Here is a 27,274-nt window from a genome sequence, read left to right on the forward strand (position 1 = left end):
TAACTTTCTTAAACTTTACCTTTAACATTCCTTTGAATTTAGATCCTCGATTGTTACTATGGTTTTGATCGATCAATGGCTACAGTACTATGCCGGCAAGGAAGCCGAGATTTCTCCCGTTAAACACCACATTGCCCCTCTTAATTTGGTAGGGATGTCGAGATTTCTCCCGTTAAACACCGTACTACACGTATGAATTTGGTAGGGATGCCGGGATGTCTCCCGTTAAACACCGTACTACATGTCTAAATTTTGCCAGGGCATCTCCCGACCCATCTTTGCACGTCTATGTCACAACCAATTCACCTCATTCATTATCTTTTCATTTAGTATAACCTTTTTTTTACATTTAACTTTTCATCTTTCAACTTTTCACATTTAACTTTTCATTTTTCCATGCATTCATAAAATTTAAACTTCGGAACTAGCATAGAAGTGGTTTTGAAGTCAACTCATAGCACATAGCACATAATCATGCAACATATATGCATATATATCATGCTGTCTATCTCGGTCAGTACTAACGTACCTCTAACACTGCAGGAAAATCCTAGCACCACTGGTCTAGATCCCATGCCTACAAGTCCACACTATGGCATCTACAATGCAAATACTCATGCATTATTAAATAAGCTCTAACAGCCTTAATTAAGCTATTCTATACTCCTAAATATTTTTAGGAAGCCAAAGCTATACTTGTGTCCATCGTCAGCCCTTTGCTGTCGCTTGTCTCAAAAATAGACCACAGCGACGCCGGGATCGCTATGCCACTTCCGGATTCCCAAAAGGACGCCTAGAATTCCCTAGATATAATTTATAAGGCTAAGGAATCGAGAGAAGAGAGGATTTTGGTGCACCTAAAAATGAATCTTGGCTCCTCTATTTATAGACAGAGAACGGAACGTCCGTTCGGGGAACGTTGCGTCCGTTTCGCAATTGTTGTGTCCGATTGTCCCATGACGTGCGTAAGCAATGACATCATCTTGCTGACATCACGGATGACACCAGTTGACCAGAACGTTGCGTCCGTTCTCAAACGTTGCTTCTGTTCTACCCAACCCTCCGGCACATTTCTGGTCATTCTAAGTTCGTTTCTGTAGTTTGTAGACTCATCTGAAGCTTACTTAATTCCATTTAATTGATAATGACTTAGTGATTAACACTTAATCACTCAATTTGGATACGATTCACTACATTCTCCCCTACTTAAGAAATTTCGTTCTCAAAATTTAAGTCTAGAAGAAAACACGGAAAAATCAAGCAAATATTCTTTATTACAACTGAACATTACAAATTACAAATCTTTCTTGCAAAGAAAAGTGAAAAACATAAAAACAACTCTAGATCCTCAGCTCGCATCCGGCTCTCCAGCTCCCAAGTTGCTTCTTCAGTTCCTCTACGCTGCCACAGCACCATCACTAGAGGTATGCGCTTGTTGAGAAGCACCTTGTCCTTCCTGTCAAGAATCCTGAAGGGTCTCTTCACATAGAACAAATCCTGATTTAATCTCACCTCAATTGGATGCAAGATATGCGACTTATCCGCCATGTACTCCCTCAACAAGGACACTTGAAACACATCGTGGATACTGAAAATATATGGTGGCAAAGCTAGACGGTAAGCCACGTCTTCAACCTTTTTGAGAATCTTGAAAGGACCAATAAATATCAGTGACAACTTGACTTTGAGTCCAAATCTCATCACCTTCCAAAAAGGTGACACTCGCAGGAACACATGCTCTCCTACCTCAAAATGTTGCGGTCTGTGGTGAGTGTTAGCATAGCTAGCCTGTCGATCCTGGGCTGCCTTAATCCTCTTATGGATCATCTCCACTGCATAGGTCATCTGCTGAATCATCTGTGGACCTTCGACTTGACATTCGCCAAATTCATCCCAAAACAAAGGCGTACACAACGGCATCCGTATAAAGCCTCGAATGGTGTCATGCCAATGATGTTGCGGTAACTTTTGTTATAAGCAAACTCCACCAACGCCAAATGGTCATTCCACGCTGGTCCAAAATCCATCACTGTCGCTCGAATCATGTCCTCTAGAGTACGAACAGTCCTCTCACTCTGCCCATCGGTCTCCGGGTGGTAAGCTGTACTCAAACTCAGAGTAGTGCCAAGAGCTCGCTGTAAGCTACCCCAAAACCTAGAGGTAAACCTCGGATCTCTATCGCTGACAATACTCAACGGAATCCCGTGCAGACGAACAACCTCTTGCACATATAGACGTGTCATTCTGTCGAAAGTAAAGTCCCGATTGTAAGGCAAGAAATGCGCGGACTTTGACAATCGATCAACAACAATCCAAATAGCATCACAATTCCTAGAAGAAATCGGCAAGTGGGTGAAAAAATCCATCGTCACATGTCCCACTTCCACTCATGAATCTCTAAACTCTGGAGCAATCCACTGGATCGTCGAAATTCTGCCTTAACCTGCTGACACACAGGCATCGTGACACAAACTAATAAACAATGCACTTCATTCCTTTCCACAAGAACCTAGTACGTAGATCCTTGTACATTTTCATACTGCCTGGATGTACAAAAAATCTACTACAGTGAGCCTGTGACAGAATCTTCTCTCGTAATGTGGAATCATCAGGAACTACCACGCATTCAGAGAGACACAATACACCATTATTCTGCAAATGAAAACCAGAAGTATTCTCATCTTGAGCCAATCGGGCTAGCTTTTGCGTCTTCGTATCAATGGTCTGCGACTCATGTATACGAGTATACAGCGCTGGTTCGGCAAGTATAGATGAAACGCGAATTCCCTGTTGTTCCTTCTTGTGTCGAAAAGTGAAACCCAAGGAATAATACTCCTCTACCACTCGCGCAACTGAGTTGGTACGAAGCGAACTTACATACACTTTGCGGCTAAGAGCATCCGCAACTGGATTAGAATAACCTGGATGGTACTTGATCTCACAATCGTTGTCCTTCACCAAATCCATCCAACGACGCTGCCTCATGTTCCACTCAGCCTGAGTGAACAAATACTTCAAACTCTTATGGTCAGTGAAGATCTCGAACCTCTCACCATACAAATAATGACGCCATATCTTAAGAGAAAAGACAATGGCCGCAAGCTCCAATTGTGTACGGGGTAGTTCTCCTCATGAGTCTTCAATTGCCTAGAGGCATAGGCAATCACATGACCTCTCTGCGATAACACACATCCCAAACCCTGGAGAGAAGCATCAGTGTGAACTACAAAGCCACCTGATCCAGATGGTAGAGCCAACACTGGGGCTTTAGTCAGACGGCGTCGCAACTCGTGAAAACTCTCCTCGCACTCTGACGTCCAAAATAAAGGAACATCCTTCCTAGTCAGCTGCGTCAAAGTCTTAGCGATCTGAGAAAAGTTCTCCACAAATCTTCGGTAGTAGCCTACCATCCCAAAAAAACTACGAATCTCTGAAACTGTCGTCGGATGCGGCCAATTCAAAATGGCTTCCATCTTACCAGGATCAACGGAAACACCGTCTTGTGAAATCACATGACCGAGGAAAACAACACAGTCAATCCAGAAAACAACACAGTCTCAGCTTAGCATACAACTGCCTCTCTCTCAGTATCTGCAATACTGTGCGGATATGAAAAACATGCTCGTCAACACTGCAAGAATACACAAGGATATCGTCAATGAACACCACCACAAACTTATCCAGGAAGTCACGACATACTCTGTTCATCAAATCCATGAAGACTGCTGGAGCATTCATCAAACCAAATGGCATTACTAATAAATCGTAGTGACCATACCGCGTACGAAATGTTGTCTTAGAGATATACTCCTCTCTAACCCTCAATTGATGATATCCCAACCGCAGATCAATCTTCGAGTAAACATAAGTACCCTGTAACTGATCAAACAGATCATCTGTCCCCGGAAGAGGATACTTATTCTTCACTGTCGCTTGGTTAAGCTGTCGATAGTCTATGCAAAAAGGACTGGGGCTTCCCATGGCTAAACACTCGGCCGAATGTAGCCCTTATCAAGAAGATCTTGAAGTTGCTTCTGAAGCTCTCTCATCTCAGTGGGTGCTAATCGATACGGAGCTCTAGAAATCGGTGCTGTAACTGGCATTAACTCAATGTCAAACTCGATCTCCCTCACTTGTGGTAAGCCTGGAATCTCCTCCGGAAACACATCAAGAAATTCACGAACTACGAGTGTCTTCTGGATGTCTGGTACCTCCAAGGATGCATTGATGACGTAGATAAGGTAGCCTTCCCCGCCAGACTCTAAAGTATGTCGGGCTTTCAGAGCATAAATCACTGGCGTTGGAGGTCGTGCTCCCTCACCATAGAAATACCATGCCTCCCCATCCTCAGGACGAAACTGAACAAACCTCTGATAGCAATCAACTATGGCTCTGTAGGTAGTCAGGAGATCAATCCCAATAATACGGTCGTAATCATCTATGGCTATAACCATCATGTTAGCACTAAGCTGATGCCCCTAAAAATCCAAAGTGCAACCAACCACTAGACGCTTAGCTAAAACCTCGCTACCCATCGGAGTAGAAACCACTAACAACACGTCTAAAGGAACAAACGACAATCTATATCTCTTAGAAAAACGTGCTGAGATGAATAAGTGTGACGCACCTGTATCAATCAAAACATACGCAGGAAAACCACATAAACTACAGGTACCTGAAATAATATGGTCACTGTCTGCCTCCTCCTGCTCCTGGTTCAGTGCAAATACCTGCCCCTGAACACGTTGCCGTAAGGAAGAATGACCTCGAGAAAAAGTTTGTCGCGGTGATGGATGCGACTGCTGGCGCTGCTGATGAGAAGGCTATTGTTGATACTACTGTTGCGGCTCCTGTACTGACGCTTGAGAACCTCTGGAACCACTATCCGCTCCGATCAACATTGGGCAGTCCCTCTTCATGTGTCCCTCCAGACCACACTGGAAACATGCGCTGGCTGAAATAGGGAATGGTCCTGCAGGATGTCTCTCCTTGCACTGACGACACCGGCTCATCCTCTGGCTACCGAAACGCTGCACTCTGCCAGATCCGAAAGAAGAAGAATAAGTACCACTTTGTTTCTTGAAAGACTAGGATCTCGGACCCAAAGAACTAGTCGGTCTAGATGAAAAGGAAGGAATCATAGACCGGTTCCTCCGAAGACTGTCCTCTGCCTGGTGACTACGGTCCAACAAACCCTCATAGGTCATGTCACTCCTGAAAGCTACCATCTGATGAATCTCAGGGTTCAGACCCTGAAGGAAATGATCATACTTGGCCAAATAATTCTCAGTTATATGCGAGAAATAAGGTAAAAGATCAAAGAACTTCTGCTGATACTCCTCGATAGACATCGTCCCCTATCGCAGTCCAAGCAACTCACTAGCTTTCTCTTGACGAAGGGCTGGAGGAAAATACAATCTCTGGAAAGCGATAAGAAACTCAGCCCAAGTAGCTGCTCCTCTCGCTGCTATAAAAGGTGCGGAAGTAGATCTCCACCACTTCCTCGCTCGTCCCTCTAGCAAGAAACCAAGAGTCTCCTTCTTTTCCGCATCTGTGAAAAGGAACTCCCTGACGCAATGCTCCATCATCTCTAGCCAGTCCTCAACAGACTCTGGGGTCTTGCCTCCTGCTAATGGCTTAGGGCTCACTTGCATAAATCTATGCATGCTGACTCTCCTTCGATCCTCACGGTGCCCAAGGCGATGTCGACGACTGTCTCCTCCGTCCCAATGAACATCATCTCCACTATCGTGGCTCTCATCGTAATCTGCCATCTGTCAATTAATAGCATATAATGTATTAATCCGCTTTGCTAATTTCCAGTTTCAATGCGCTATGATACTAATAAATGTAGTGACCCAACCCGGATCCACTACCTAATCAGAGCTAATTAGCGCATACAATAAATACTTAAGGTGTAAAAAGCGGATAATTTAAAGTACAACAAATCCAATCGGCAGAATACAACTGACGATAACAAAAGTGTATAAATACTCTTATACAACCAAATCAAAAGTCTTAGGGTCACAAACCCTACCGCTAAACTCTCACTGCAATAGGTAATGAACTCAACCCTGCTGCGAGTCACGTGGACCGTCCAGCCTCAAACCTGCCCTGCCACAAGGTATCCAAAATACCAAACACAGGGGAGTGAGCGACAACGCTCAATACAAAAGCAATGATATATAAACTAATATGCAGTAAACAATGACTTTTAAAATACTGGTTAAAACAGTCTACTCAGGTCGCCATGAATATATAGTACCGTGGTAAGAGAGCGACTCCACAGGGTACTCGTATATTTTCCTATCAACTATAGCATCAAAACCCATCGTCGTTGCCGCTCTTAGTGATAGCAAAGCCAGGGGCTGAGAGTCCCCTCTCCCGACACGAATCCATAAGGAGTAACCCCTCACCGATGGAAACTGTCATAACTCACATCATACCAAATGCAGTCTACCGTAAAAACAAGCATGTGCTAAAGCCGTAAAACATGGTAAAACACATAGCACATACTCATGCAACATATAAGCATATATATCATGTCGGCTATCTTGGTCAGTACTAACATACCTCTAACACTGCAGGCAAATCCTAGCACCACTGGTCTAGATCCCATGCCTACAAGTCCACAATATGGCGTCTACAATGCAAATACCCATGCATTATTGAAATAAGCTCTAAAAGCCTTAATTAAACTATTCTGTACTCCTAAATATTTTTAGAAAGCCAAAGCTATACCTGCGTCCGTCGTCAGCCCTTTGCTGTCGCTTGCCTCAAAACTAGGCCACAGCTCAGCTACGATACCGGGATCGCTATGCCACTTTCGGATTCCCAAAAGGACTCATAGAATTCCCTAGATCTAAGTTATAAGGCTAAGGAATCGAGAGAAGAGAGGAGCTTGGTGCACCTAGAAATGAATCTCGGATCCTCTATTTATAAACAAAGAACGGAACGTCCGTTCGGGGAATGTTGCGTCTGTTCTCGAATGTTGCATCCGTTCCGCGATCGTTGCGTCCGATTGTCCCATCACGTGCAAAAATCAATGATGTCATCTTGCTGACGTCACAGATGACATCAATTGAACAGAATGTTGCGTCCGTTCTCAAACGTTGCTTCCATTCTACTCAACCCTCCGGGCCATTTCTGATCGTTCTGAGTTTGTTTCTGTAGTTCGTAGACTCATCTGAAGCTTTCTTAATCCCGTTTACTTGATAATGACTTAGTGATTAACGCTTAATCACTCAATTTGGGTACGGGTCACTACTGGGGCCAAGAAAACATATAATCTATGCTTGGGTTTTAAAAATATGAAGGAATTTCTTGCCTCAACTTAAAGAACAAGAAATAAGGGGACGTCTTGGCACTCCCTAACCACGACCAGCAAATTTTCACCTTCCCAAGGTGGTCTTCGGGGCGGCAAAGTGGTGTATCAGTGGTTGGATGGGCGGCCGAGGTGATGGGAAGGGGAATGGAGGAAGGCGTGAGGTTGTAGGTGGCTAAGGGGAGAAGAGGCGTGAGAAGATGGGGGAGAAAGGAAAGAGAGGCGGCTCTTTTGGTCAGGAGGTTAGGGTTATTTTGTGTCATGTGTAATACAATTAAGTGTGGTGTATGTATAGGTGTTAGCGTGTGAGTGTAGGATATGCACAAAAGTGCTATTACACTTATAAAAGTGCTATTTTGAATATTACAACTTTAGGTCACTCATTTTTATTTTTAATTTTCTAAGTCAAAAATCTATAATTTAAATATTAATAATTGAATTTCACTAGTTCGGATCCAAAAAGGCTAATTTTAAGAAATATCGCGCAAGAATGTGCTTACACGATTTTCTTTACCCGAAAATTTAAAATAAAATTTTCTTTTTATTTTCTTCAACTCTCAAGAATTTTAGGTCATCAAAATTTAGAATATGAGGTATTCCCGCCGTGTCCACCTTTACCACGTGCCCGAACCGAAGATCGCTAATTTCAAGTATCTCAAGTAAATAAATTAAATATTTGAACAATTAAATCCTTAGAAAATTTAAAGCATTTAAATCACCATAAATTTTAGAAATTTAAATATCAAAATTAATTTAGATATGTAACTTAAATTATGGAACTTTGGCGTCACAAAAAAAATAATCATTGAATGAATTTAAACACTAACTTAGAAATTAAAATCAATGCATTAAATATTTTGATGTCACAATAATAAATAAAATATTTGAATAATAAGTAGAGCGGTTAAAATAGTTTCAATAAACTAAATGATTGTTTAAAAGTCATCTAAATAAATACACAAGCGAAATAAAAAATTTTAAAACAACTTGGACAATTGAAAGCATTTAAATAAATAATCTATGTATTTAAAATGATTTAAAATAACTAATCGCTAAACTTGAGTTATTTAAAATAAATAAGTTGGACAATACAAAAATATTTCAATAAATAATCTTAATAGTTAAAATTATTTAAATAATTATCCAATAAACTCAATTTATTTAAATAAATAAACGGAGCAGTTAAGATCATTTAAATGAATAAACTAAATAATTAAAATCATTTAATTAAGCAAGCTTAAGCCTTTAAAATATTTAAAATAATTAAGTTGAACAACAAAAATCATGTGAATAAATAATTAATATTTTATTAACAAATAATTCAGATAAAGAATTTTGTATCAGTTAAACTTAAGAATAATAATCATAATATTTATGTAATTTAATTCATGCGATTTAGTAGATTGAATTTTAGGTGCTACAATACTAATAGCAACTCATTAGAGCTAATCAAAGTTTAGTGATATACCTGCGTCCGTAGTCATCCCTTTGATGACGATGGCCTCAAAACCTAGGCAAAACTTTGCTACGATCCCGATAGCGCCTCCCTATAGACTAGCCTCTAAAACAATGCCAAAAACCCACTGGAAACAAGCCGAAAATGAGAGGGAAGAAAGGGAAATGAGCAATGAAGAATGAGCTCTCGGCCCCTATTTATACACCACGATCGAAACGTCTGATCCCTATTTCGGAGCTTTCAAATGCACTTTGGAATTACCGATCGTCCTTCCAAAGTCCCCCTACTAAACGCGTGTCTCTGATTGGACAACACACTACTGCTGACACAGTTCGGATCTACCGGCCCAGCGTGCTACATACCATGGCGCTTGGACTGAGCAGTCTTCTGGATAGGTTTTTCAGCAACCTTCATATTGCATGTGCATGCATGGTATATGTATATTCGTGTTTCTGTACCAAGATTTTTATGCTCATAACCAAGTGTTTTGTCTTGGACACCCTATTCGATGGGGTAGGACTTAGTTTGGACGGACCCGGTGACAGTGGTCATTGAGCTGCAATGGTTGCGTGGTGATTCTATTTCTGTTCATGTTGTTATATTGGACTTTTAGTACCTTTTGTTCGATGGGGTCGTATAATATTTTATTTAGCTCAGTTGTTCTGCCGGTGTATGTTGTATTTATGGTGTAAGTTTTCACTGGGTTTTTATTAATTTCAATTTAAGACTTAATTTCATGCTTAATCTCTGATTAATTAGTGATTCTGGGTTGGGTCACTACACGAGGTACGGTCACTATGAGTTTTTAGTGATACATTTTGGTCTGACGAATGCTCCTGCTATCTTTATGAATTTGATGAACAGGGTTTTTCGAGATTACTTGGATAAGTTCGTGGTAGTGTTCATCTATGACATCTTGATCTACTCACACAGCATTGACGAGCATGTCTACCATCTCCGTACAGATCTACAGATTTGTCGAGAGAAGCATTTGTATGCCAAACTCAGCAAGTGTAAGTTCTGGATTGACTGAGTTGTCTTCCTTTGTCATGTGATCTCTACAAATGGATTTTCAGTTGATCCCAGTAAGACGGAATCAATTCTGAATTGGTCAAGACCTTCGAGATTTTCAGAGATAGTTTCTTAGGACTGGAGGGTTGTTATCGTTGCTTTATCAAGAATTTCTCACAGATATCTAGACTGTTGACCCAATTGACAAAGAAAGATGCTCCCTTAATTTGATCCACCTAGTGTGAGGATAGTTTTTGCGAATTACGACGTCGTTTAACGATAGCCCTGTTTTAGAATTGTCGAATGGATCTGGTGGCTTTCTGGTCTACAATGACGCATCTCTTCGGTGTTTGGGATGCTTTCTAACTCAGAATGGGCACGTAATCACCTATGCCTCTAGACAACTGAAGACTCATGAAAATAATTACCCCGTGCATGATTTAGAGCTGGCAGCCATTGGCTTTGCCTTGAAGATTTGGCGGAATTACTTGTACGGAGAGAGGTTCGAGATCTTTTCAGACCACAAGAGTTTAAAGTATCAATTCACTCAGGCAGAGTTTAATATGAGGTAGAGTCATTGGATGGATCTGTTGAAGAATTACGACTGTGAGATCAAGTAGCATACAGGTTCTTCTAACTCAGTAGTTGATGCACTTAGAAAAGTGAACGTAAGTTCCCTTCGTGCCAGTGCAATTTCTAGAATGGTGCATGAGTGTTGTTCCTTGGTTTTTACCTTCCGTCACAAGAAGGAACAGGAGGGGATTCGAGTCTATTCCGTACTTATAGAACTAGCCTTGTACTCGAAGATCAGGGAAGCTCATCTTTCAGATTCGAAAACTCAGAGGATAGCCTAGTTGGCTCAGGGTGATAGCACTTTTGGTTTTCATCTTCAGACATATGGTTTGTTGTGTCTATCTGGTCGAGTAGTAGTTCTCGATTAATCATATTTTCGAGACAGTATCTTGTCTCAAGTTCACCGTAGCAAATTTTCTGTGCACCATGGCAGCATGAATATGTACAAGGATTTGCACACGAGATTTTGGTAGAAGGGTTTGAAGGGCAGTGTTTATCAATTTGTGTCGTGATTCTTGGTGTGTCAGTAGGTCAAGGCAGAGTACAGACAACCCACAGGGTTTCTTCAAAATTTAGATATTCTTGAGTCAAAGTTGGAGCACGTGACTATGGACTTTATCACACACTTACCATTGTCTTCCAGGAACAGTGATGTGATCTGGGTTGTAGTAGATAGATTGTCTAAGTCTGCACACTTCCTTCTGTATAACCGGGATTTTACATTTGATCGTATGGCATGGTTGTAAATCCAAGAGATTGTTAGACTCCATGAAATTTCGTTGATCATCGTTAGTGATCGAGATCCAAGATTTACTTCCAGGTTTTGGGGTAGCTTCCAGCGTGTTTTGGGCACTACTTTGAGTCTGAGTACTGCTTATCACCCGAAGACTGACGGCCAGTCAGAGAGGACGATCTGAATTCTTGAGGACATTATCAAGGCTTCTGTGAAGGATTTGGACCAGCACCGCAAGATAATTTGCGCTTAATTGAGTTTGCTTATAGTAACAGTTACCATCGCAATATTGGCATTGAACCTTTTGAGGCCTTGTATGGACGTCGTTGTCTTACACCTCTTTTTTGGGATGATATTGGTGAACGTGAAGTTGAGGGACCGGAGTTAGCCCAAAAAATCTTTGACAAAGTGGAATTGATCAGATAGAGAGTCAAAGATGCTTAAGATCGACAAGATAGTTATGCCAACACGTAGCGCAGACACTTACAATCTCATCCTGGAGAGCATGTTCTTCTAAAGGTATCACCTTTCTGAAAGGTTATGAGATTTGGGCTTAATGGTATTTTATCACCGAGGTTGATTGGACCGTTTGAGATTCTTGAGAAAGTTGGGGATGTAGCCTACCGTTTGGATTTACCGCCCTATCTCTCTAGCATTCACGATGTATTCCACGTTTACTTTTTGCAGCAGTATGTAGCTGAAAAGTCGCATGTCTTGCACCCGACTGAGGTTCAGCTAGATCAAGATCTGTCATACGTGGAAAGACCTCTCAGGATCACCGGTAGGAAAGAGAAAATGCTACAAAACAAACGCATGCAATTGGTCATTGTAGTAGCCCGACTACTAATTTTAACTAATACATTTTCTAAAACATGATTAGGAGTTCTTTAATGGGTTAAAGGAGCTTAAAATCGAATTCAGGACATTCAAACTGGCTTGGGAGGGTTTTGTTGTTCAGGGAGTATGGACGATCCAAACTGGACAAGCCAAGAGATCGAACCATCCGAACACTTTGGAAGCAAGATTGGGAGTTCGGAAGCTCCGAAGAGATTGAACGATCCAAAGGTAGGATCGGACGATCCGATCGCGTTCAGATAAGGAGTATGGGCTTTGATTTGACTAGACCAAGAGATCGGACGATCCGAAGGTGGGGATCGGATGATCCAAACTTTGTTAGTAGTCAGCTATTGATAAGGGGACACATGTTTGGAGGGGGTTGCTTGGGGGAGATCGGATGATCCGATCTCAGAAATCGGACCATCTGATCTATGTCTATAAATAGGGTCCGAGAACCCCATTTTCAAATGCACAGTTGTAGCGGAGTTGTGCTTAAGTTTTGGGCTATTGCCATTAGTGGGAGGACGACCGATGCAGGTATAGTACTAGACTTAGATTAGTCGAAGTGAGTATATATTAGTCTAGTTAAGGCTTTTAGAAAATAAATAGTGATACAATGATTGTCTGCGTATAGGCTTGGACTAGAGGACTTGTATCTCTAGTTTGCTTACTTTGAGGTACGGATGTACTATCCGAGATACTCTGGTTGAGTATGCTTGTTCAATGTTTGCGTGTTTATGTGGCATTATTGATATGTGTATATATATTATTTCACGGATATTATTGTTGCATACATTACATGTTGAGCCTGTATTATTGATATAACCAGTTGAAGGGTCGCTCAGCCCCATTGTATTTGGGGATGGATACCATGGTTTTGGATCCGGATATGTCCACGATTTATGGTATGGGAGCCACCTTTTGATGCAACGGCCCAACATGCTACACACCATGGAACCTTTGACTGAGCAGTATTCTATCGATAATAGGTTTTCTATACCCTTCACTTGCATTAGCATTCATAGCACTTGTATACTCATTGTAGTAGCCCGTAACCAAAATCAGTAATTAAGGAATTAATCATAATTACTTGGGTAGAGTTCGGAAGCTCCGAAGGTGAGATCGGAAGCTCCGATCAGGATCGGAAGCTCCGATGCAGGATCGGAAGCTCCGATCATATTACGTCATCCATGACGTGTGGCTAGATCGGAAGCTCCGATTAGGACCGGAAGCTCCGATCACCCCTATCTGGAGTCAACAAGTGATATTTTGACACGTGGCAGATCAGGATCTTCGGAAGCTCCGATGGCAGGATCGGACGTTCCGATCGAGGTTCGGATGTTCCGATCAAGGATCGGAAGTTCCGATCAAGGATCGGAAGTTCCGATCGTTGTCTATAAATAGAAGGCCAAGACTTCACTTTCATTTGCCAATTCCGAGTTCTCCTTTCCTTTCTAGTCCTTTTGGAGCTGTTCTAGTCTTCTTAGGCTTGGTCCGGAGGTCGGCGAGGCGTTTGGTAGTCGTAGCGGAGTTGTGCCCAAGTTCTGGAGGCATCGACATCAAAGGGCTAACGACGGACGAAGGTATAGCTTTTGCTTCCTATAAATATTTAGGAGTATGCAATAGTTTAGTTAAGGCTTTTAGAGCACTTTAATGATAGTAGTATCATTTGGGAGTGTAGAGCAGACTATAGGCGTGGACCTAGAGTCGGTAGAGCTTGCACTGTATTGAGGTACGAAAGTACTGTTCGAGATATCCTGACTGAGTATGCATGTATTATGTGACTGCATGATTTATATGCCATGATATTATGCTGCATTCATTTGCATCTTGCTGTATCTCTTTCGAGATGTCTGTTAGTAGGGTTGTACCCTATCCTGTTAGTGGATGGACTTCCATCGATTTGGGTCCGGCGTATCCACGGTTATCTCGGTATGGGAGCCACCTCCTGAAGCGACGGCACATCGTGCTACATACCAGGGCCCGGTCTGTCTCTGTTATCTGATCCTTGACCTCGAGTCTATAGGGAGTTCACTTTGCATGCATGTATACTCATACTCTCGCACTGAGCGTTTTATGCTCACGTCTCGTACTCTGTATTTTCTGGACACCCTATTCCATGGGGCAGGTTTGCGATTGGACGAGGAGGGTGGATCCAGGAGGGGCTAGTCAGTGGTTGGCCAGCTGGAGCTTTGCTTAGGTTTTATTACTGTTGTTTGGGTTTATACAGCTATTCGATTTGGTTGTATATTATTGGATAAATTACAGATTCCTTTATTTGGGATTGTATATTTTGGTTATGGATTCCGCAGTTTTATTCTGATATCTGTTTATTTAAGTTAATTGCATGCCTAAGTTCTGTTTAGTAGGTGATCCGGGTAAGGGTCACTACATTTATGGTATCAGAGCATGCAAAAGAATTCTTGGGATTTAGTCTCATCTTGAGGTATTTTGTAGATGTCAAATCGTGACGACCAGAGTTCTCATGGCAGTGTTGGTGGGCGTTGGGGTGATGCCGATCGGGAGCCTCGTCGAGAACGGCGTCATCGTCACCATGACGACGAGCGTTTCACTGTGCGTCGATTCTTGGCTATGGGTCCTAAGCCCTTAGTTGGAGGTGAGTCTCCGGAGGATGCGAAGAACTGGTTAGACCGCATGGAGACGACTTTTCAGACTTTTCAATGCACCGAGGAGCAGAAGGTGGAGACCCTTTGCTATCTTCTGGATGGGCGTGCGCGCAGGTGGTGGAGGTTTACTTCTGCACCTTTTGTTGTGGCGAGAGGAGTGGCCACCTGGTCCGAGTTCCGCACAGCTTTCCAAAAGCGATATTTTCCTCCTGCACTCCGTCAGTCGAAGGCAGGCGAGCTACTGAGTCTGCGACAGGGAGCCTTGTCTATCGACGAGTATCAGCAGAGGTTCTTTGATCTGCTATCCTATTGCCCCGAGATTGCTGATAGCTCAGAGATGAAGTATAATCTGTTCCTTCAGGGCCTTAACCCTGAGATCCATGACCGTGTGGCGGTTGGCGACGACATGTCCTACGAGGGTTTGGTGAGCCGTTGTCACCAAGCGGAGGACAGCATTCGGCGGAACAGGTCTTTTCCTCAGTCGAGGCCTGCTAGTTCTTTGGGTCCCCGTGCCCAAACTTTCAAGAAGTCTGGATCTTCTTCTTCCTCTGGTTCTGGAGGTGTGGTTCGTTACGATAAGAAGGACAAGTGTGATCACTGTGGGAAGAACCATCCATCCGACAAGTGTCGTAGAGCTTCTGGAGCTTGTTTCCGTTGTGGAGAGACTGGTCATATCCGGAGAGATTGTCCACTGTCTGGGGGAGGCGGTTCTGGTTCTGGTTCAGGATCGGGTTCTCAGGCTACCGTACAGCAGAGGTCGCAGGGACAGTCTGCTGGAAGTTCTCATTTTAGGCCACGAGCTTCCGGCCAGGTGTTTGCCCTGAGACATGATCAGGCAGTGGAGGAGAATGAGAAAGTCATCGCAGGTACATTTCTGTTTTATGGTATACCTGCTTTTGTACTTATTGACACTGGTGCATCTCATTCCTTCATTTCTACACGTTTTGTTAAGAGGCATAAGTTACCATGCATTGCACTAGACGTAGTGATGTCTGTTTCTACTCCGACGGGCCAATCTTCTTTGGCTAAGCGTCTAGTTATGGGTTGCCCTTTAGAGTTCGAAGGGAACATTCTGTTAGCGAATCTCATGGTCCTGGCGATGGACGACTTTGATTGCATTCTGGGAATAGATGTGTTGACTACCTATCGAGCTTCAGTGGACTGCTATCAAAGATTAGTACGCTTTCATCCGGAGGGGAGTGAGAGCTGGTTTTTCTATGGTGAGGGAGCGCGACCCCCGATGCCTTTGCTATCAGCTTTGAGAGCCTGTCGAGCTCTAGAGTCTGGCGGGGAAGGCTACCTTATCTATGCAGTTGATTTGTCCGCTGAGAGTATTGGGATAGAGAGCATTCCTGTTGTGGATGAATTTCCAGATGTGTTTCCTGATGAGATTCCGGGTTTTCCTCCTGCTAGGAAAGTCGAGTTTGGCATAGAGTTGATGCCGGGTACTTCGCCTATTTCTAGAGCACCGTATCGTCTGGCTCCGTCAGAGATGCGTGAGTTAAAGAATCAGCTACAGGATCTTTTGGACAAGGGGTACATTCGTCCTAGTGTATCTCCTTGGGGAGCTCCTGTTCTCTTCGTGAAGAAGAAGGATGGGTCGATGCGGCTGTGCATTGACTATCGGCAGCTGAATCGAGTCACTGTGAAGAACAAGTATCCGTTGCCTCGTATTGATGACTTGTTTGACCAGCTGCAGGGCACGTCAGTTTACTCCAAGATTGACTTGAGGTCTGGGTATCATCAGTTGAGAGTCCGTGATCAGGACGTAGCCAAGACTGCATTCCGTACTCCCTATGGGCATTACGAGTTCCTAGTGATGCCATTTGGTTTGACTAATGCACCGGCTATATTCATGGATTTGATGAACCGTGTCTTCAGGGAGTATTTGGACAAGTTTGTCGTGGTCTTCATTGACGACATCTTGGTGTATTCGCGTAATACGGAAGAGCATGTTTCTCACTTGCGGTTGGTACTGCAGACTCTTCGAGATGAGCAGTTGTACGCCAAGCTGAGCAAGTGTGAGTTCTGGATGGATAGAGTGGTCTTTCTTGGCCACATCATATCCAGGGAAGGGATTTCTGTTGATCCAAGCAAGATTGAAGCGGTACTTAATTGGTCGCGTCCGACGACAGTTGCTGAGATCCGTAGTTTTCTGGGTCTAGCAGGGTATTATCGTCGCTTCATTCTGAACTTCTCTCAGTTAGCTCGATCGTTGACGCAGCTTACCCGCAAGGGTGTGGATTTTGAGTGGTCCTCCGAGTGTGAGGATAATTTCCGTGAGCTTCGACGGCGGTTGACTTCTGCACCGGTGTTGGCATTACCGTCAGGATCTGGAGGGTATGTAGTTTACACGGATGCTTCTCTTCAGGGGTTAGGTTGTGTCCTGACTCAGAATGGGCATGTGATCGCATACGCTTCTAGACAGCTGAAGCTTCACGAGGACAACTACCCAGTCCATGATTTGGAGTTAGCAGCCATTGTGTTCGCTTTGAAGATCTGGCGACATTATCTGTATGGCGAGAAATTTGAGATCTTCACCGACCATAAGAGTCTCAAGTATTTGTTCACTCAGGCGGAGTTGAACATGAGGCAGAGACGTTGGATGAATTTGCTTAAAGACTATGATTGCGAGATTAAGTACCATCCAGGAGCTGCTAATCTCACCGCTGATGCTTTGAGTCGCAAGGTGCGATTATCCGCACTTCAGGCTTGTTCGAAGTCTAGTGCGATCAGTGACTGTTGTACTTCAGGTTATACCTTCAAGCACAAGAAAGGTATGCAGAGTATCCAGATGTTTGCGATATTATCTGAGCCAGCCTTGTATTCGCGGATCCGAGAGGCTCAGATGTCTGATTCGAAGACCCAGCGTTTAGCTCGTCTAGCTAACGAGGGTAGCTCGTCTGGATTTCATTATCAGTCAGATGGTTTTCTGTGTTTGTCTGGTAGGCTTGTGATTCCGCAGGATGAAGAGTTGCGAGAGGAGATTTTGTCTCAGGCGCATCGCACTAAGTTGAGTATTCATCCTGGGAGCAACAAGATGTACAAGGATCTACGTACTCGTTTCTGGTGGAAGGGAATGAAACGCAGTGTTTATCAGTTTGTTTCGAGATGTTTGGTGTGTCAACAGGTCAAGGCAGAGCACCGACGACCTGGAGGATTGCTTCACAGTCTCCCTATTCGTGAATGGAAATGGGAGTTTATCACTATGGACTTTGTGACCCATTTGCCGGTATCCCCGAGGAACTGTGATGCTATTTGGGTTATGGTAGACCGACTCACCAAGTCAGCGCATTTCATTGCCTACAGCCGAGAGTACTCTGTGGATCGCATGGCACGGATGTACATTCAGGAGATCGTCCGACTTCATGGAGTGCCTGTGAGCATTGTCAGTGATCGGGACCCCAGGTTTACTTCTAGATTCTGGGGGAGTGTTCAGCGTGCGATGGGTACTACTCTCAGTTTGAGTACAGCCTATCATCCGGAGACTGATGGTCAGTCAGAGCGCACTATCCGTACCCTAGAGGATATGCTTAGAGCATGCGTCATGGATTTTGGTTCAGCCTGGCAGGATCATTTGCCGTTGATCGAGTTCGCTTACAACAACAGCTATCATACTAGTATTGGGATGGCACCTTTTGAGGCGTTGTATGGGCGACGTTGTCGTACTCCACTCTTCTGGAAAGAAGTGGGGGAGAGACAGGCTGAGGGACCGGAGTTTATCCAACAGGCGATAGATATTGTTGATCAAATCAAGAAACAGATTAAGACTGCACAGGATCGTCAGGCCAGCTATGCTAATATCAAGCGTAGGCCTTTGCAGTTTGAGGTCGGGAAGAAAGTGTTTCTGAGAGTGTCACCTTTCCGCAAGATTCTCAGATTTGGCCTTAAGGGCAAGTTGTCTCCCAGATTTATCGGTCCGTTTGAGATCTTGGAGAGCATTGGCGATTTGGCTTATCGATTAGCTTTGCCACCGCATCTATCCAGCATTAACGACGTGTTCCACGTATCTCTGTTGCGACGGTATGTGGCGGATGAATCTCATATTCTGCAGCGGTCTGAGGTTCAGGTAGACAAGGATTTGACTTATGTTGAGAAACCTCTTCGTATCCTGGATTATAAGGATAAGGTCTTACGGAACAAAGTCATTCCTTTGGTTTTAGTTCAGTGGCAGCGCCGAGGCACTGAGGAAGCTACTTGGGAGCTTGAGGACAGGATGCGTAAAGACCATCCTGAGTTGTTTTGATTTCATTTTTTAAGTTGTATTCAGTTGCAAACTCTGTAAACGTTTGATTTGAATAAAGAATGTTTCTGATTTTTGTATTTTGCATTCGGTACATAAGATCTGATTTCGAGGACGAAATATCTTAAGTGGGGGAGAATGTAGTAGCCCGTAACCAAAATCAGTAATTAAGGAATTAATCATAATTACTTGGGTAGAGTTCGGAAGCTCCGAAGGTGAGATCGGAAGCTCCGATCAGGATCGGAAGCTCCGATGCAGGATTGGAAGCTCCGATCATATTACGTCATTCATGACGTGTGGCTAGATCGGAAGCTCCGATTAGGACCGGAAGCTCCGATCACCCTTATCCGGAGTCAACAAGTGATATTTTGACACGTGGCAGATCAGGATCTTCGGAAGCTCCGATGGCAGGATCGGACGTTCCGATCGAGGTTCGGATGTTCCGATCAAGGATTGGAAGTTCCGATCGTTGTCTATAAATAGAAGGCCGAGACTTCACTTTCATTTGCCAATTCCGAGTTCTCCTTTCCTTTCTAGTCCTTTTGGAGCTGTTCTAGTCTTCTTAGGCTTGGTCCGGAGGTCGGCGAGGCGTTTGGTAGTCGTAGCGGAGTTGTGCCCAAGTTCTGGAGGCATCGACATCAAAGGGCTAACGACGGACAAAGGTATAGCTTTTGCTTCCTATAAATATTTAGGAGTATGCAATAGTTTAGTTAAGGCTTTTAGAGCACTTTAATGATAGTAGTATCATTTGGTAGTGTAGAGCAGACTATAGGCGTGGACCTAGAGTCGGTAGAGCTTGCACTGTATTGAGGTACGAAAGTACTGTTCGAGATATCCTGACTGAGTATGCATGTATTATGTGACTGCATGATTTATATGCCATGATATTATGCTGCATTCATTTGCATCTTGCTGTATCTCTTTCGAGATGTCTGTTAGTAGGGTTGTACCCTATCCTGTTAGTGGATGGACTTCCATCGATTTGGGTCTGGCGTATCCACGGTTATCTCGGTATGGGAGCCACCTCCTGAAGCAACGGCACAGCATGCTACATACCAGGGCCCGGTCTGTCTCTGTTATCTGATCCTTGACCTCGAGTCTATAGGGAGTTCACTTTGCATGCATGTATACTCATACTCTCGCACTGAGCGTTTTATGCTCACGTCTCGTACTCTGTATTTTCTGGACACCCTATTCCATGGGGCAGGTTTGCGATTGGACGAGGAGGGTGGATCCAGGAGGGGCTAGTCAGTGGTTGGCCAGCTGGAGCTTCGCTTAGGTTTTATTACTATTGTTTGGGTTTATACAGCTATTCGATTTGGTTGTATATTATTGGATAAATTACAGATTCCTTTATTTGGGATTGTATATTTTGGTTATGGATTCCGCAGTTTTATTCTGATATCTGTTTATTTAAGTTAATTGCATGCCTAAGTTCTGTTTAGTAGGTGATCCGGGTAAGGGTCACTACACTCATGCTTTCGTACTGAGATTTTTATGCTCACATCCTCGGTTTTGTTTTTGACACCCCATTCCATGGGGCAGGTCTCAGGTTGGACGGATCCGGTGGTAGCGGTCGTTGAGCAACAACAGGGTGTATTTGTACTATACCATGTTTCTGTTGGATTTGGGATTTTAGTTTTACCTTCGATGGGGTTGTAAAATAGTATTGGTTATTATTGTCATTGTTTGGACCGATTGTATTCTGCCGGTAGGCTTTAGTCATTTTTAATTAAGTTTCCGCCGAATTTTTTGATTACTGCTTTTAAGTTGATTTGCATGCTTTAAGCTTTGGTTAATTAGTGATTCAAGGTCGGGTCACCATATTTATTCGTATCAGAGCGTGCATTGAATTCAGGATCTAGATAAACATGTTTGAGGTTGAAATTTTGTTACTTGTGCCACACATGAGAATTTTTTCAGTTGGATTCTTTTGTAAGGAATAAGTATCATATCGTATTACTTCGTCAAAGATGCAGTTTGAGATTTTCTGTTGACAGAATAGTCTGGTAATTGATATTCCTTGACGAGTGATTGTTCTGAACAGATAAGCTATGCATTTGTTATTTAACTAGATGTATATTTCTAGTACGTGGACAAATTCACACCAGTGATCATTTAGATTATTATCTGAATTTGTAAAAAATATAGAATGATGTATTCTTGTGAATAATTGTCCAAGATAGTTAATGACTCTTTGATTAGAATTAATCCAGGAACTCAGTGCGCAATCTAGTGTTTGTTTTCGAATTGGACAGGAACAGTTTTGGTAATAGATTCAAATTGGTACATGATAGGTGTCAGTAATCGCTATTGGTTATCGTCTGACTTCGGTAGAGATAGATTAAATGAACTCAGAATTTGGAATCTTGTGAATTCAAGTGCTTTGGGATTAGATGACTTCATTAGAATTTATAATTCAGAGATCAAAATTTGTTAATCAGCAATGTAAGTTCTAAGTGATCGAGAATTGATTAGTGGTTGCCCAACTTGATTGATCTTTTTTGGCTTAGTACAAGTCTTAGAGGATGAATACCAACAGATGATACCCATTAAGTCTGATGAGTATCAACTTGAAGATCGGTAAGGGAATATTATGAATCTCGAGGTATTTTCTTTTCGTGCTTAGGACATGTAGATGATGATAATATCTCAAAAGGATATTTAGATTCACATGGAATTGTTGACATAAATAATGTTGACTCTGATTTGCTGTAAGATGAACAGATCAGTATGGTCATATTTTTGTAGTTGAACAATTTGATTTAATTAACCATAGTTGGGGCTCAGTCATAGCATGTTTTGAGTAAATCTGTTGCAAGATATATATATATATATATACATATATATATATATATATATATATATATATATATATATATAGTGTAGGGCCTAAAATCCAATCTACTAATTCGCGTGCATAAAATTAAATAAATATTATAATTATTATTTTTTTTAAGTTTAATTGATTTAAATTCATTATCTGAGTTATGTGTTAACAAAATATTAATTATTTATTTAAATGATTTTATTGTACTAACTATTTAGTTAATGCTTTTAATTATTTAATTTTACTTATTTAAATTATTTTACTATACAACTTAATTGTTTTAATGGTTTTAAAGGTTTAAGCTTGCGTATTTAAATAAATTTAATTATTTAGCTTATTCATTTAAAATAAATTAAGTTTATCGTTTAGTTATTTAACTTATTTTAAATGTCTAGCTTATTTATTTAAATATTTTTGATTGTCCAAATTGTTTTAAAGATTATTAATTCCAACTGTGTATTTATTTAAATGACTTTTAAATGTTTATATATTTTATTTAAATTATTTTAATCGCATTTTTTATTATTTAAATGTTTATTATATTGTTGTGACATCAAATTTTTAAGTATTGAATTAAAATAATTCTTAATTTTCTAAGTACAGTGGTTCCAGGCCCGGCGTGAGGAGACGGTGGATTCTTGGCGGTAACTCTTATTTTCGCAGATTTGAGATTTATGAAAAAGGAAAATAGATAACTAGTTTAAGATTTTTCGGGTGACCATAATTATTTTACGATATTTTAGAGTTTATTTTAGAATTTTTCAAATTTAGCATTTTAAAACCCGGGCAAACGAAATTTAAATTCCTCCACTTATTAACTTTTCAAACATAGGGAATTTAAGGGATTTTGTGAGTTGTGTAAGAGTTGTGATATATATATTAGCACTTTTATTAGTATAGTAGCAACTTTACTTAAATCTACACTAGCAACTACTATACACACACATATATATACACACATTTATCATACCTAACTACCCTACACTAGATAAATCAATTTCCCTCCCACTTCTCTAACCTAGCCGCTACCCTCCCCCATTTCTCCCCAATATTTCGGCCACCACCATCTCCTCCGCCCATAGCCGCCGCCGCCGCTGTCACCACCCTCCACCTGCAGGATCTCGAGCTTAGGAGGTTAAAGGCGCCTCCACTCTCGTTTTCTAGCCTACTTTTTCTTGATTTTCTTGGGTTAAAGGAAAGTATAAACATTTTTTTTACCACCAAGTGAAGATATTATTTTGTGTGCCATGTTTTCTTCAAGTATTTTGTGTTTTGTGAATTGGCACTTGGGCATTTCGAAATTTCAGAAAACTTCAGTAGGGTTTATGCTCAAATATCAAAAATTATATGCATAATTGGTGTTGAAATGGCTATGTTATGGGTGTTGGATGATTCTTGATGTTTCTTGAGCATTTCGAAATTTTCAGTCACTAGTCATGGGTTGTTTGAGCTCATTTCTGAATTTTGGATTGAATGATGCTTAAGGGCTGCCTAGGCTAGTTGAATTGGAGTCTAGATGGTGTCTTGGATGAGGTATGAGAAGGTTAGAGGGGCTGAAAATGATTTCTTTTAGGCGTTTGAAAGTGAGGCCATGTAGTGTTGGAAGCGTGGAAGGAGTGAGTCGGTAATTGGTTGGGTATTTGAGCTAGATTTGGTTGTAAGTACTTGATTTTGGAGTTTGGCGAGATCTAAGGGTTGGTGATGAGGTTAGAAGGTAGGCTGGAATTTTGGAAATTAGTTCGGTAAAGCGTTCGTAAGTGGCTAAGATAGTTGAGGACTTGTGCAGAATTTTAGTGCCCTCGCGCAGGGCCTTTAGTTGCACGTTTCAAGAGAGTGGTACGGGCTGCATGAAATTGCTGTGGGCTTGTCCTAGGTTGAGCCTAGGATGTGATGGTCATTTTGGTTCAATTTGGGAGCCATTCGGTTAAGTTTTTGATAGGTTAAGGGTGAATTAAGTTAAGGTGGTCAGTGCAGATTTTCGGTGGAGTTTAAGAGCTGTCCGGGAAGCCTATTGGAACAGGCTTCTCGGATTTACTCCAGAGGTTAGAATCTGGTTCTTGGGTTAGTTTAGGGTGTGTAGAAGATTTCGGTTCAAGCGGAAGCCCATTCGGTTAAGGAATGGTCGAGTTATGGGTTTTTCGGCTTGAACGCTCGTGGTAAGCCTTGGTTGAGGTGAAAGGGGAGTTTTAGTTGATTAACTTAGCCTAGGGGCAACCACTTAACCATTATTTTTCCTTGATTTAAATCATGTTTTCATCCTCTAAAGTTGAGTATTTAAGTGAGTCATTTTCAAAGAAGACTTTTTTTTCAAGAAGAGTTAAATTTTACGCAAGATGAGAAAGAAAAAAAAAGTTTTGAATGAGAAAAGTTGATTGTGAAAAATAAACGGATATGGACGAGCTGGGAGAAATCATGGCTTCCCTTACCAATATACGGGTATGGAAGGGCCGGGAGAAATCTTGGTTTCTCTTACCAATAGACGGGTATGGACGGGCCGGGATAAATCTTGGCTTTCCTTACCAATAGATGGGTATGGACGGGCCGGGAGTAATCTTAGATTCCCTTACCAACAGACGGTTATGGACGGGTTGGGAGAAATCTTGGCTTACCTTACTAACAGAGGGGAAATGTGGGGCCGAGAGAAATCTTGGCTTCCTTGCCGGCATAGTACTGTAGCCAATGATCGATCAAACAAAAGAGGGTCACAATCGAGGTTCTAGATTCACAGAAGAAAGTTTAAATTTAAAGTTTATGAAAGTTTATGCTTACAGGCATGAGTAAAGTTAAAAGTTCAAGTGTGAGTTTGATTTAAAGTTGGGTGAGTTCATTGTATGCGATTTTTTTAAAGTTCTAAGTCTTGTTTAATTTTAACTTTAAGAATTTTCCGAGGAAAGTTTCAAAGTATTTTGGGTATAGTTATTTTAAAGGACGTGTGCATGTATTATGTATCCCTCGATATTACATGTTTTATACTTGTTGAGTCTTTAGACTCACTACTTTGCTTGGTGCATGTTAGACTTACATTGAGATCGAGGGGCATGAATCTTGAGTGGAATGTGATGCGGGCTTGGCACATCCATCCGACCTATGCTAGTCTTGCATAGATGTTATTTAAATGTATAGTTTTGATGTATTTTATTTTGTATATCGGTTAGATCTAGCTCATTTTTGTGGCATGTTAAATAATTAATCGTCAAACCTTTGGTTTGTTAGCAAATTTGAATTTTTTCCTTTCAATTCCTTGATCGTTCTTTGGTTTCATTGTTGACTTGTTAAGTTAAAAATTTTGTGTGTTGTTTGAGACAGGTTGTTCGTTAATGTTTTAAAAAGGTCATGCCAAAATTTTTTTAAAAATTTTGCATTATTTTAATATCTATTTAAATATTAGAGGTTAAGTTAGAGGGGCGTTTCAGTTGGTATCAGAGCATGGTCTTGGTTTGGGTTTGTGCCTACTGTCAGTTGCAAGAAGCTCGAGAAGTTTCGCCTCAAAGTCTGTAAGTTTTAATGAATTTTATATGTTAGACGTATTTGAATTACTACTTTAAATATTTTTATGTCACCCATTTAAAATATATATTTTTTTTTCAAAGTTAGATGTTTAAATTATTTAAATGTGTAGTTAGTGTTTGTTTTTGTTTTAAAAACAATATTTTTTTAGTAGTTTAAAGTGTACTATTTAAATATTAAGTGGAATTGGTATACAAATATATTCCTTCCAGTTGTAGTCAGGACGTAGATTTTATTTGCATTGATTAGTGGTGTTATCGATCTTGATGAGGAAGTAGGAGTTTGTCGAAGAATGTTAACTTGGGCACGATGAGATATGAATTGTGGTGTTACTATTGTAAGTTATTTCCTTATAATGGATTTTGGTCATATACAACTAAGTGAATATATTGTTTAGATATTGAAAGATATAAGTTTTGTTAATTAAATTAATGAATCGAAACTCGTGCGAGGACTTGGGATAAACTTAAAGTATCATTGCAATTTTTGTGTGAACATCGAATTGAGGAATGTTGCGCGCTAGAATTAAAGTGAAGGGTTTAGAATACAATTATAGCTCTAATTGATAGCTTCATACCTATTTAAAAATGCATGTTTCTACCTTTTTGTACTACATCTGGAGGTCGTAGCTTTGGTATTGATGATTTGCGTGTATGGAAAAATCAAGTTTTAAATAATTTTTAAACATTTTTTTATATTTTTTATTCCCATTTTTGCATTGTTTGACGTTGATGGAAATTGTTTATTTTTCTTGATCTTGTTTTGATGGTTGTTTCTGCTGTGTTGAGAATATTACAAGTTATGTATGGGTTGTTTGGAGTGAGTTATTTTGTCAATAAGTTGAGTCGACCGAGGATTCAGGTCTTTGGTTGTAAATGGTGACTGTGTTCTGGCGTTGTTAAGATTGTTTGTATAGTATGAGAAGAAAATAATTAAGTGTGGTGAATTAGGATATAAGCTAGAATGTTAGAGAAGCATTGGTTTGAGTAGAGAGGATTCTAAAAGTCGAGATAAACAAGCAATTAGATTAAGCAAGTTGTGGTACCATTTTTATTTTTTTCCCTGGTTGTCATGTTGTTTCTGGACTATATATTTTGGATTAGTAGTGTCACCCGAGACTTGACCTAGTGCTTGAGATGCATGCTAGTGTGATAGGTATGATCTGAGAAGTGGGATTCTTGCTTAGACATAATTTGAAATCTAAACATCTAGACTATTTTTCATCTGATTGATATTTCTCTGAAAATTGTGTGCGTGAAATAAAAATCCATTGCTTATTTTTATTTTTCTGCAAATCTTCTGAAGATTAATTTTTTTAGATAAAATTAGGACTATTTTAATTACAAGTACTGAATATTTTCACTTTACTCCTCATGGGATCGAAACTCTATTTATCACTATATTAAAACTTGACAATCGTGCGTGCGAGCATAAATTTTGCAACATGTTTTTGGCGCCGTTTCCGGGGAGTAAATTTTGATTTTATTTGTAGCGACCCTACCCAGATCCGCTACCTAATCAGAGTTAAGAGTATAATTAAACATGCATTAAATAACTCGCTGCGAAAGACTTAAATAAAAATAGACCGACAGAATACAACCGGTTAAATAAATTCGATTTATACAACCAAATCGAATAAATAGCCTAAAGGCAAAACCTACAGCTAATCCTGCTGTCTTCACTTGGTCACTGGCTACTCCAAGCTCCTGGTGCTCAATCCTGCACCTACACCTGCCCCGTCGAATGGGGTGTCCAGATACACAAAAAAAGACTGGACGTGAGCTCTAAGCTCAATAAGAAAGCACTGGGTAAAACATACAAATATGATGCATGCAAATGATAGGGTATCCATATCTGGGATAACTGTATATAGCTGCTCAGTAATGGCGCCTAGGACATGAGTGGTACAACCCGGGGAGCAAATCCTGCGTACACTGCTCATTCCTACAGGACGTGGACCGTGTCCCCCGATGCTAGCCACCCGTGACCCGTCAGTCAATGGGCCCTAGACATCAACCGTCCAGACAGGGCTGAGCGGCCCTACGTGGCTCATCTCACAAGATGGACAGACACAATATGATATTCACATGCTGCATAATAAATGACATACAAAATGCACATATAAGCATGCAA

General features: G+C 41.2%; 3 protein-coding genes across 3 annotated transcripts; all 3 read right to left on the bottom strand.

Moving 5' to 3' along the window:
• Nucleotides 1-1,287: 1,287 nt before the first annotated feature.
• On the bottom strand, nucleotides 1,288-1,920 carry LOC140861962 (uncharacterized). Its single transcript, XM_073264964.1, has one exon. The coding sequence runs from the start codon at nucleotides 1,918-1,920 to the stop codon at nucleotides 1,288-1,290; it is 633 nt and encodes a 210-aa protein (XP_073121065.1).
• A 448-nt stretch (nucleotides 1,921-2,368) lies between these two features.
• Nucleotides 2,369-2,985, bottom strand: LOC140861969 (uncharacterized). The gene is made up of 2 exons (XM_073264971.1): nucleotides 2,554-2,985; nucleotides 2,369-2,443 (listed from the first exon to the last, which is right to left on the bottom strand). Exons 1-2 carry the CDS (start codon nucleotides 2,983-2,985, stop codon nucleotides 2,369-2,371), a joined length of 507 nt encoding a protein of 168 aa, XP_073121072.1.
• Nucleotides 2,986-3,983: 998 nt separating this feature from the next.
• Nucleotides 3,984-5,351, bottom strand: LOC140861976 (uncharacterized). Its single transcript, XM_073264979.1, has 3 exons — nucleotides 5,195-5,351; nucleotides 4,548-4,627; nucleotides 3,984-4,478 (listed from the first exon to the last, which is right to left on the bottom strand). Exons 1-3 carry the CDS (start codon nucleotides 5,349-5,351, stop codon nucleotides 3,984-3,986), a joined length of 732 nt encoding a protein of 243 aa, XP_073121080.1.
• Nucleotides 5,352-27,274: the final 21,923 nt, after the last annotated feature.

The sequence above is a fragment of the Henckelia pumila genome, chromosome 1 (genome assembly GCF_033568475.1).
Source record: "Henckelia pumila isolate YLH828 chromosome 1, ASM3356847v2, whole genome shotgun sequence".
Classification (NCBI taxonomy): domain Eukaryota; kingdom Viridiplantae; phylum Streptophyta; class Magnoliopsida; order Lamiales; family Gesneriaceae; genus Henckelia; species Henckelia pumila.

Bases quoted from the DNA above. Each gene is read 5' to 3' on its own strand.
- LOC140861962 (XM_073264964.1), bottom strand. From the start codon at position 1,920: ATGCCGTTGTGTACGCCTTTGTTTTGGGATGAATTTGGCGAATGTCAA.
- LOC140861969 (XM_073264971.1), bottom strand. From the start codon at position 2,985: ATGAGGCAGCGTCGTTGGATGGATTTGGTGAAGGACAACGATTGTGAG. The intron at 2,444-2,553 runs GTACATCCAGGC...GTGTGTCAGCAG, and splicing joins CTCACTGTAGTAGATTTTTT to GTTAAGGCAGAATTTCGACG.
- LOC140861976 (XM_073264979.1), bottom strand. From the start codon at position 5,351: ATGTCTATCGAGGAGTATCAGCAGAAGTTCTTTGATCTTTTACCTTAT. The intron at 4,628-5,194 runs GTTTGTTGGACC...TGATTGATACAG, and splicing joins GAGTGACATGACCTATGAGG to GTGCGTCACACTTATTCATC. The intron at 4,479-4,547 runs GTTTCTACTCCG...TTGGATTTTTAG, and splicing joins CTTTAGACGTGTTGTTAGTG to GGGCATCAGCTTAGTGCTAA.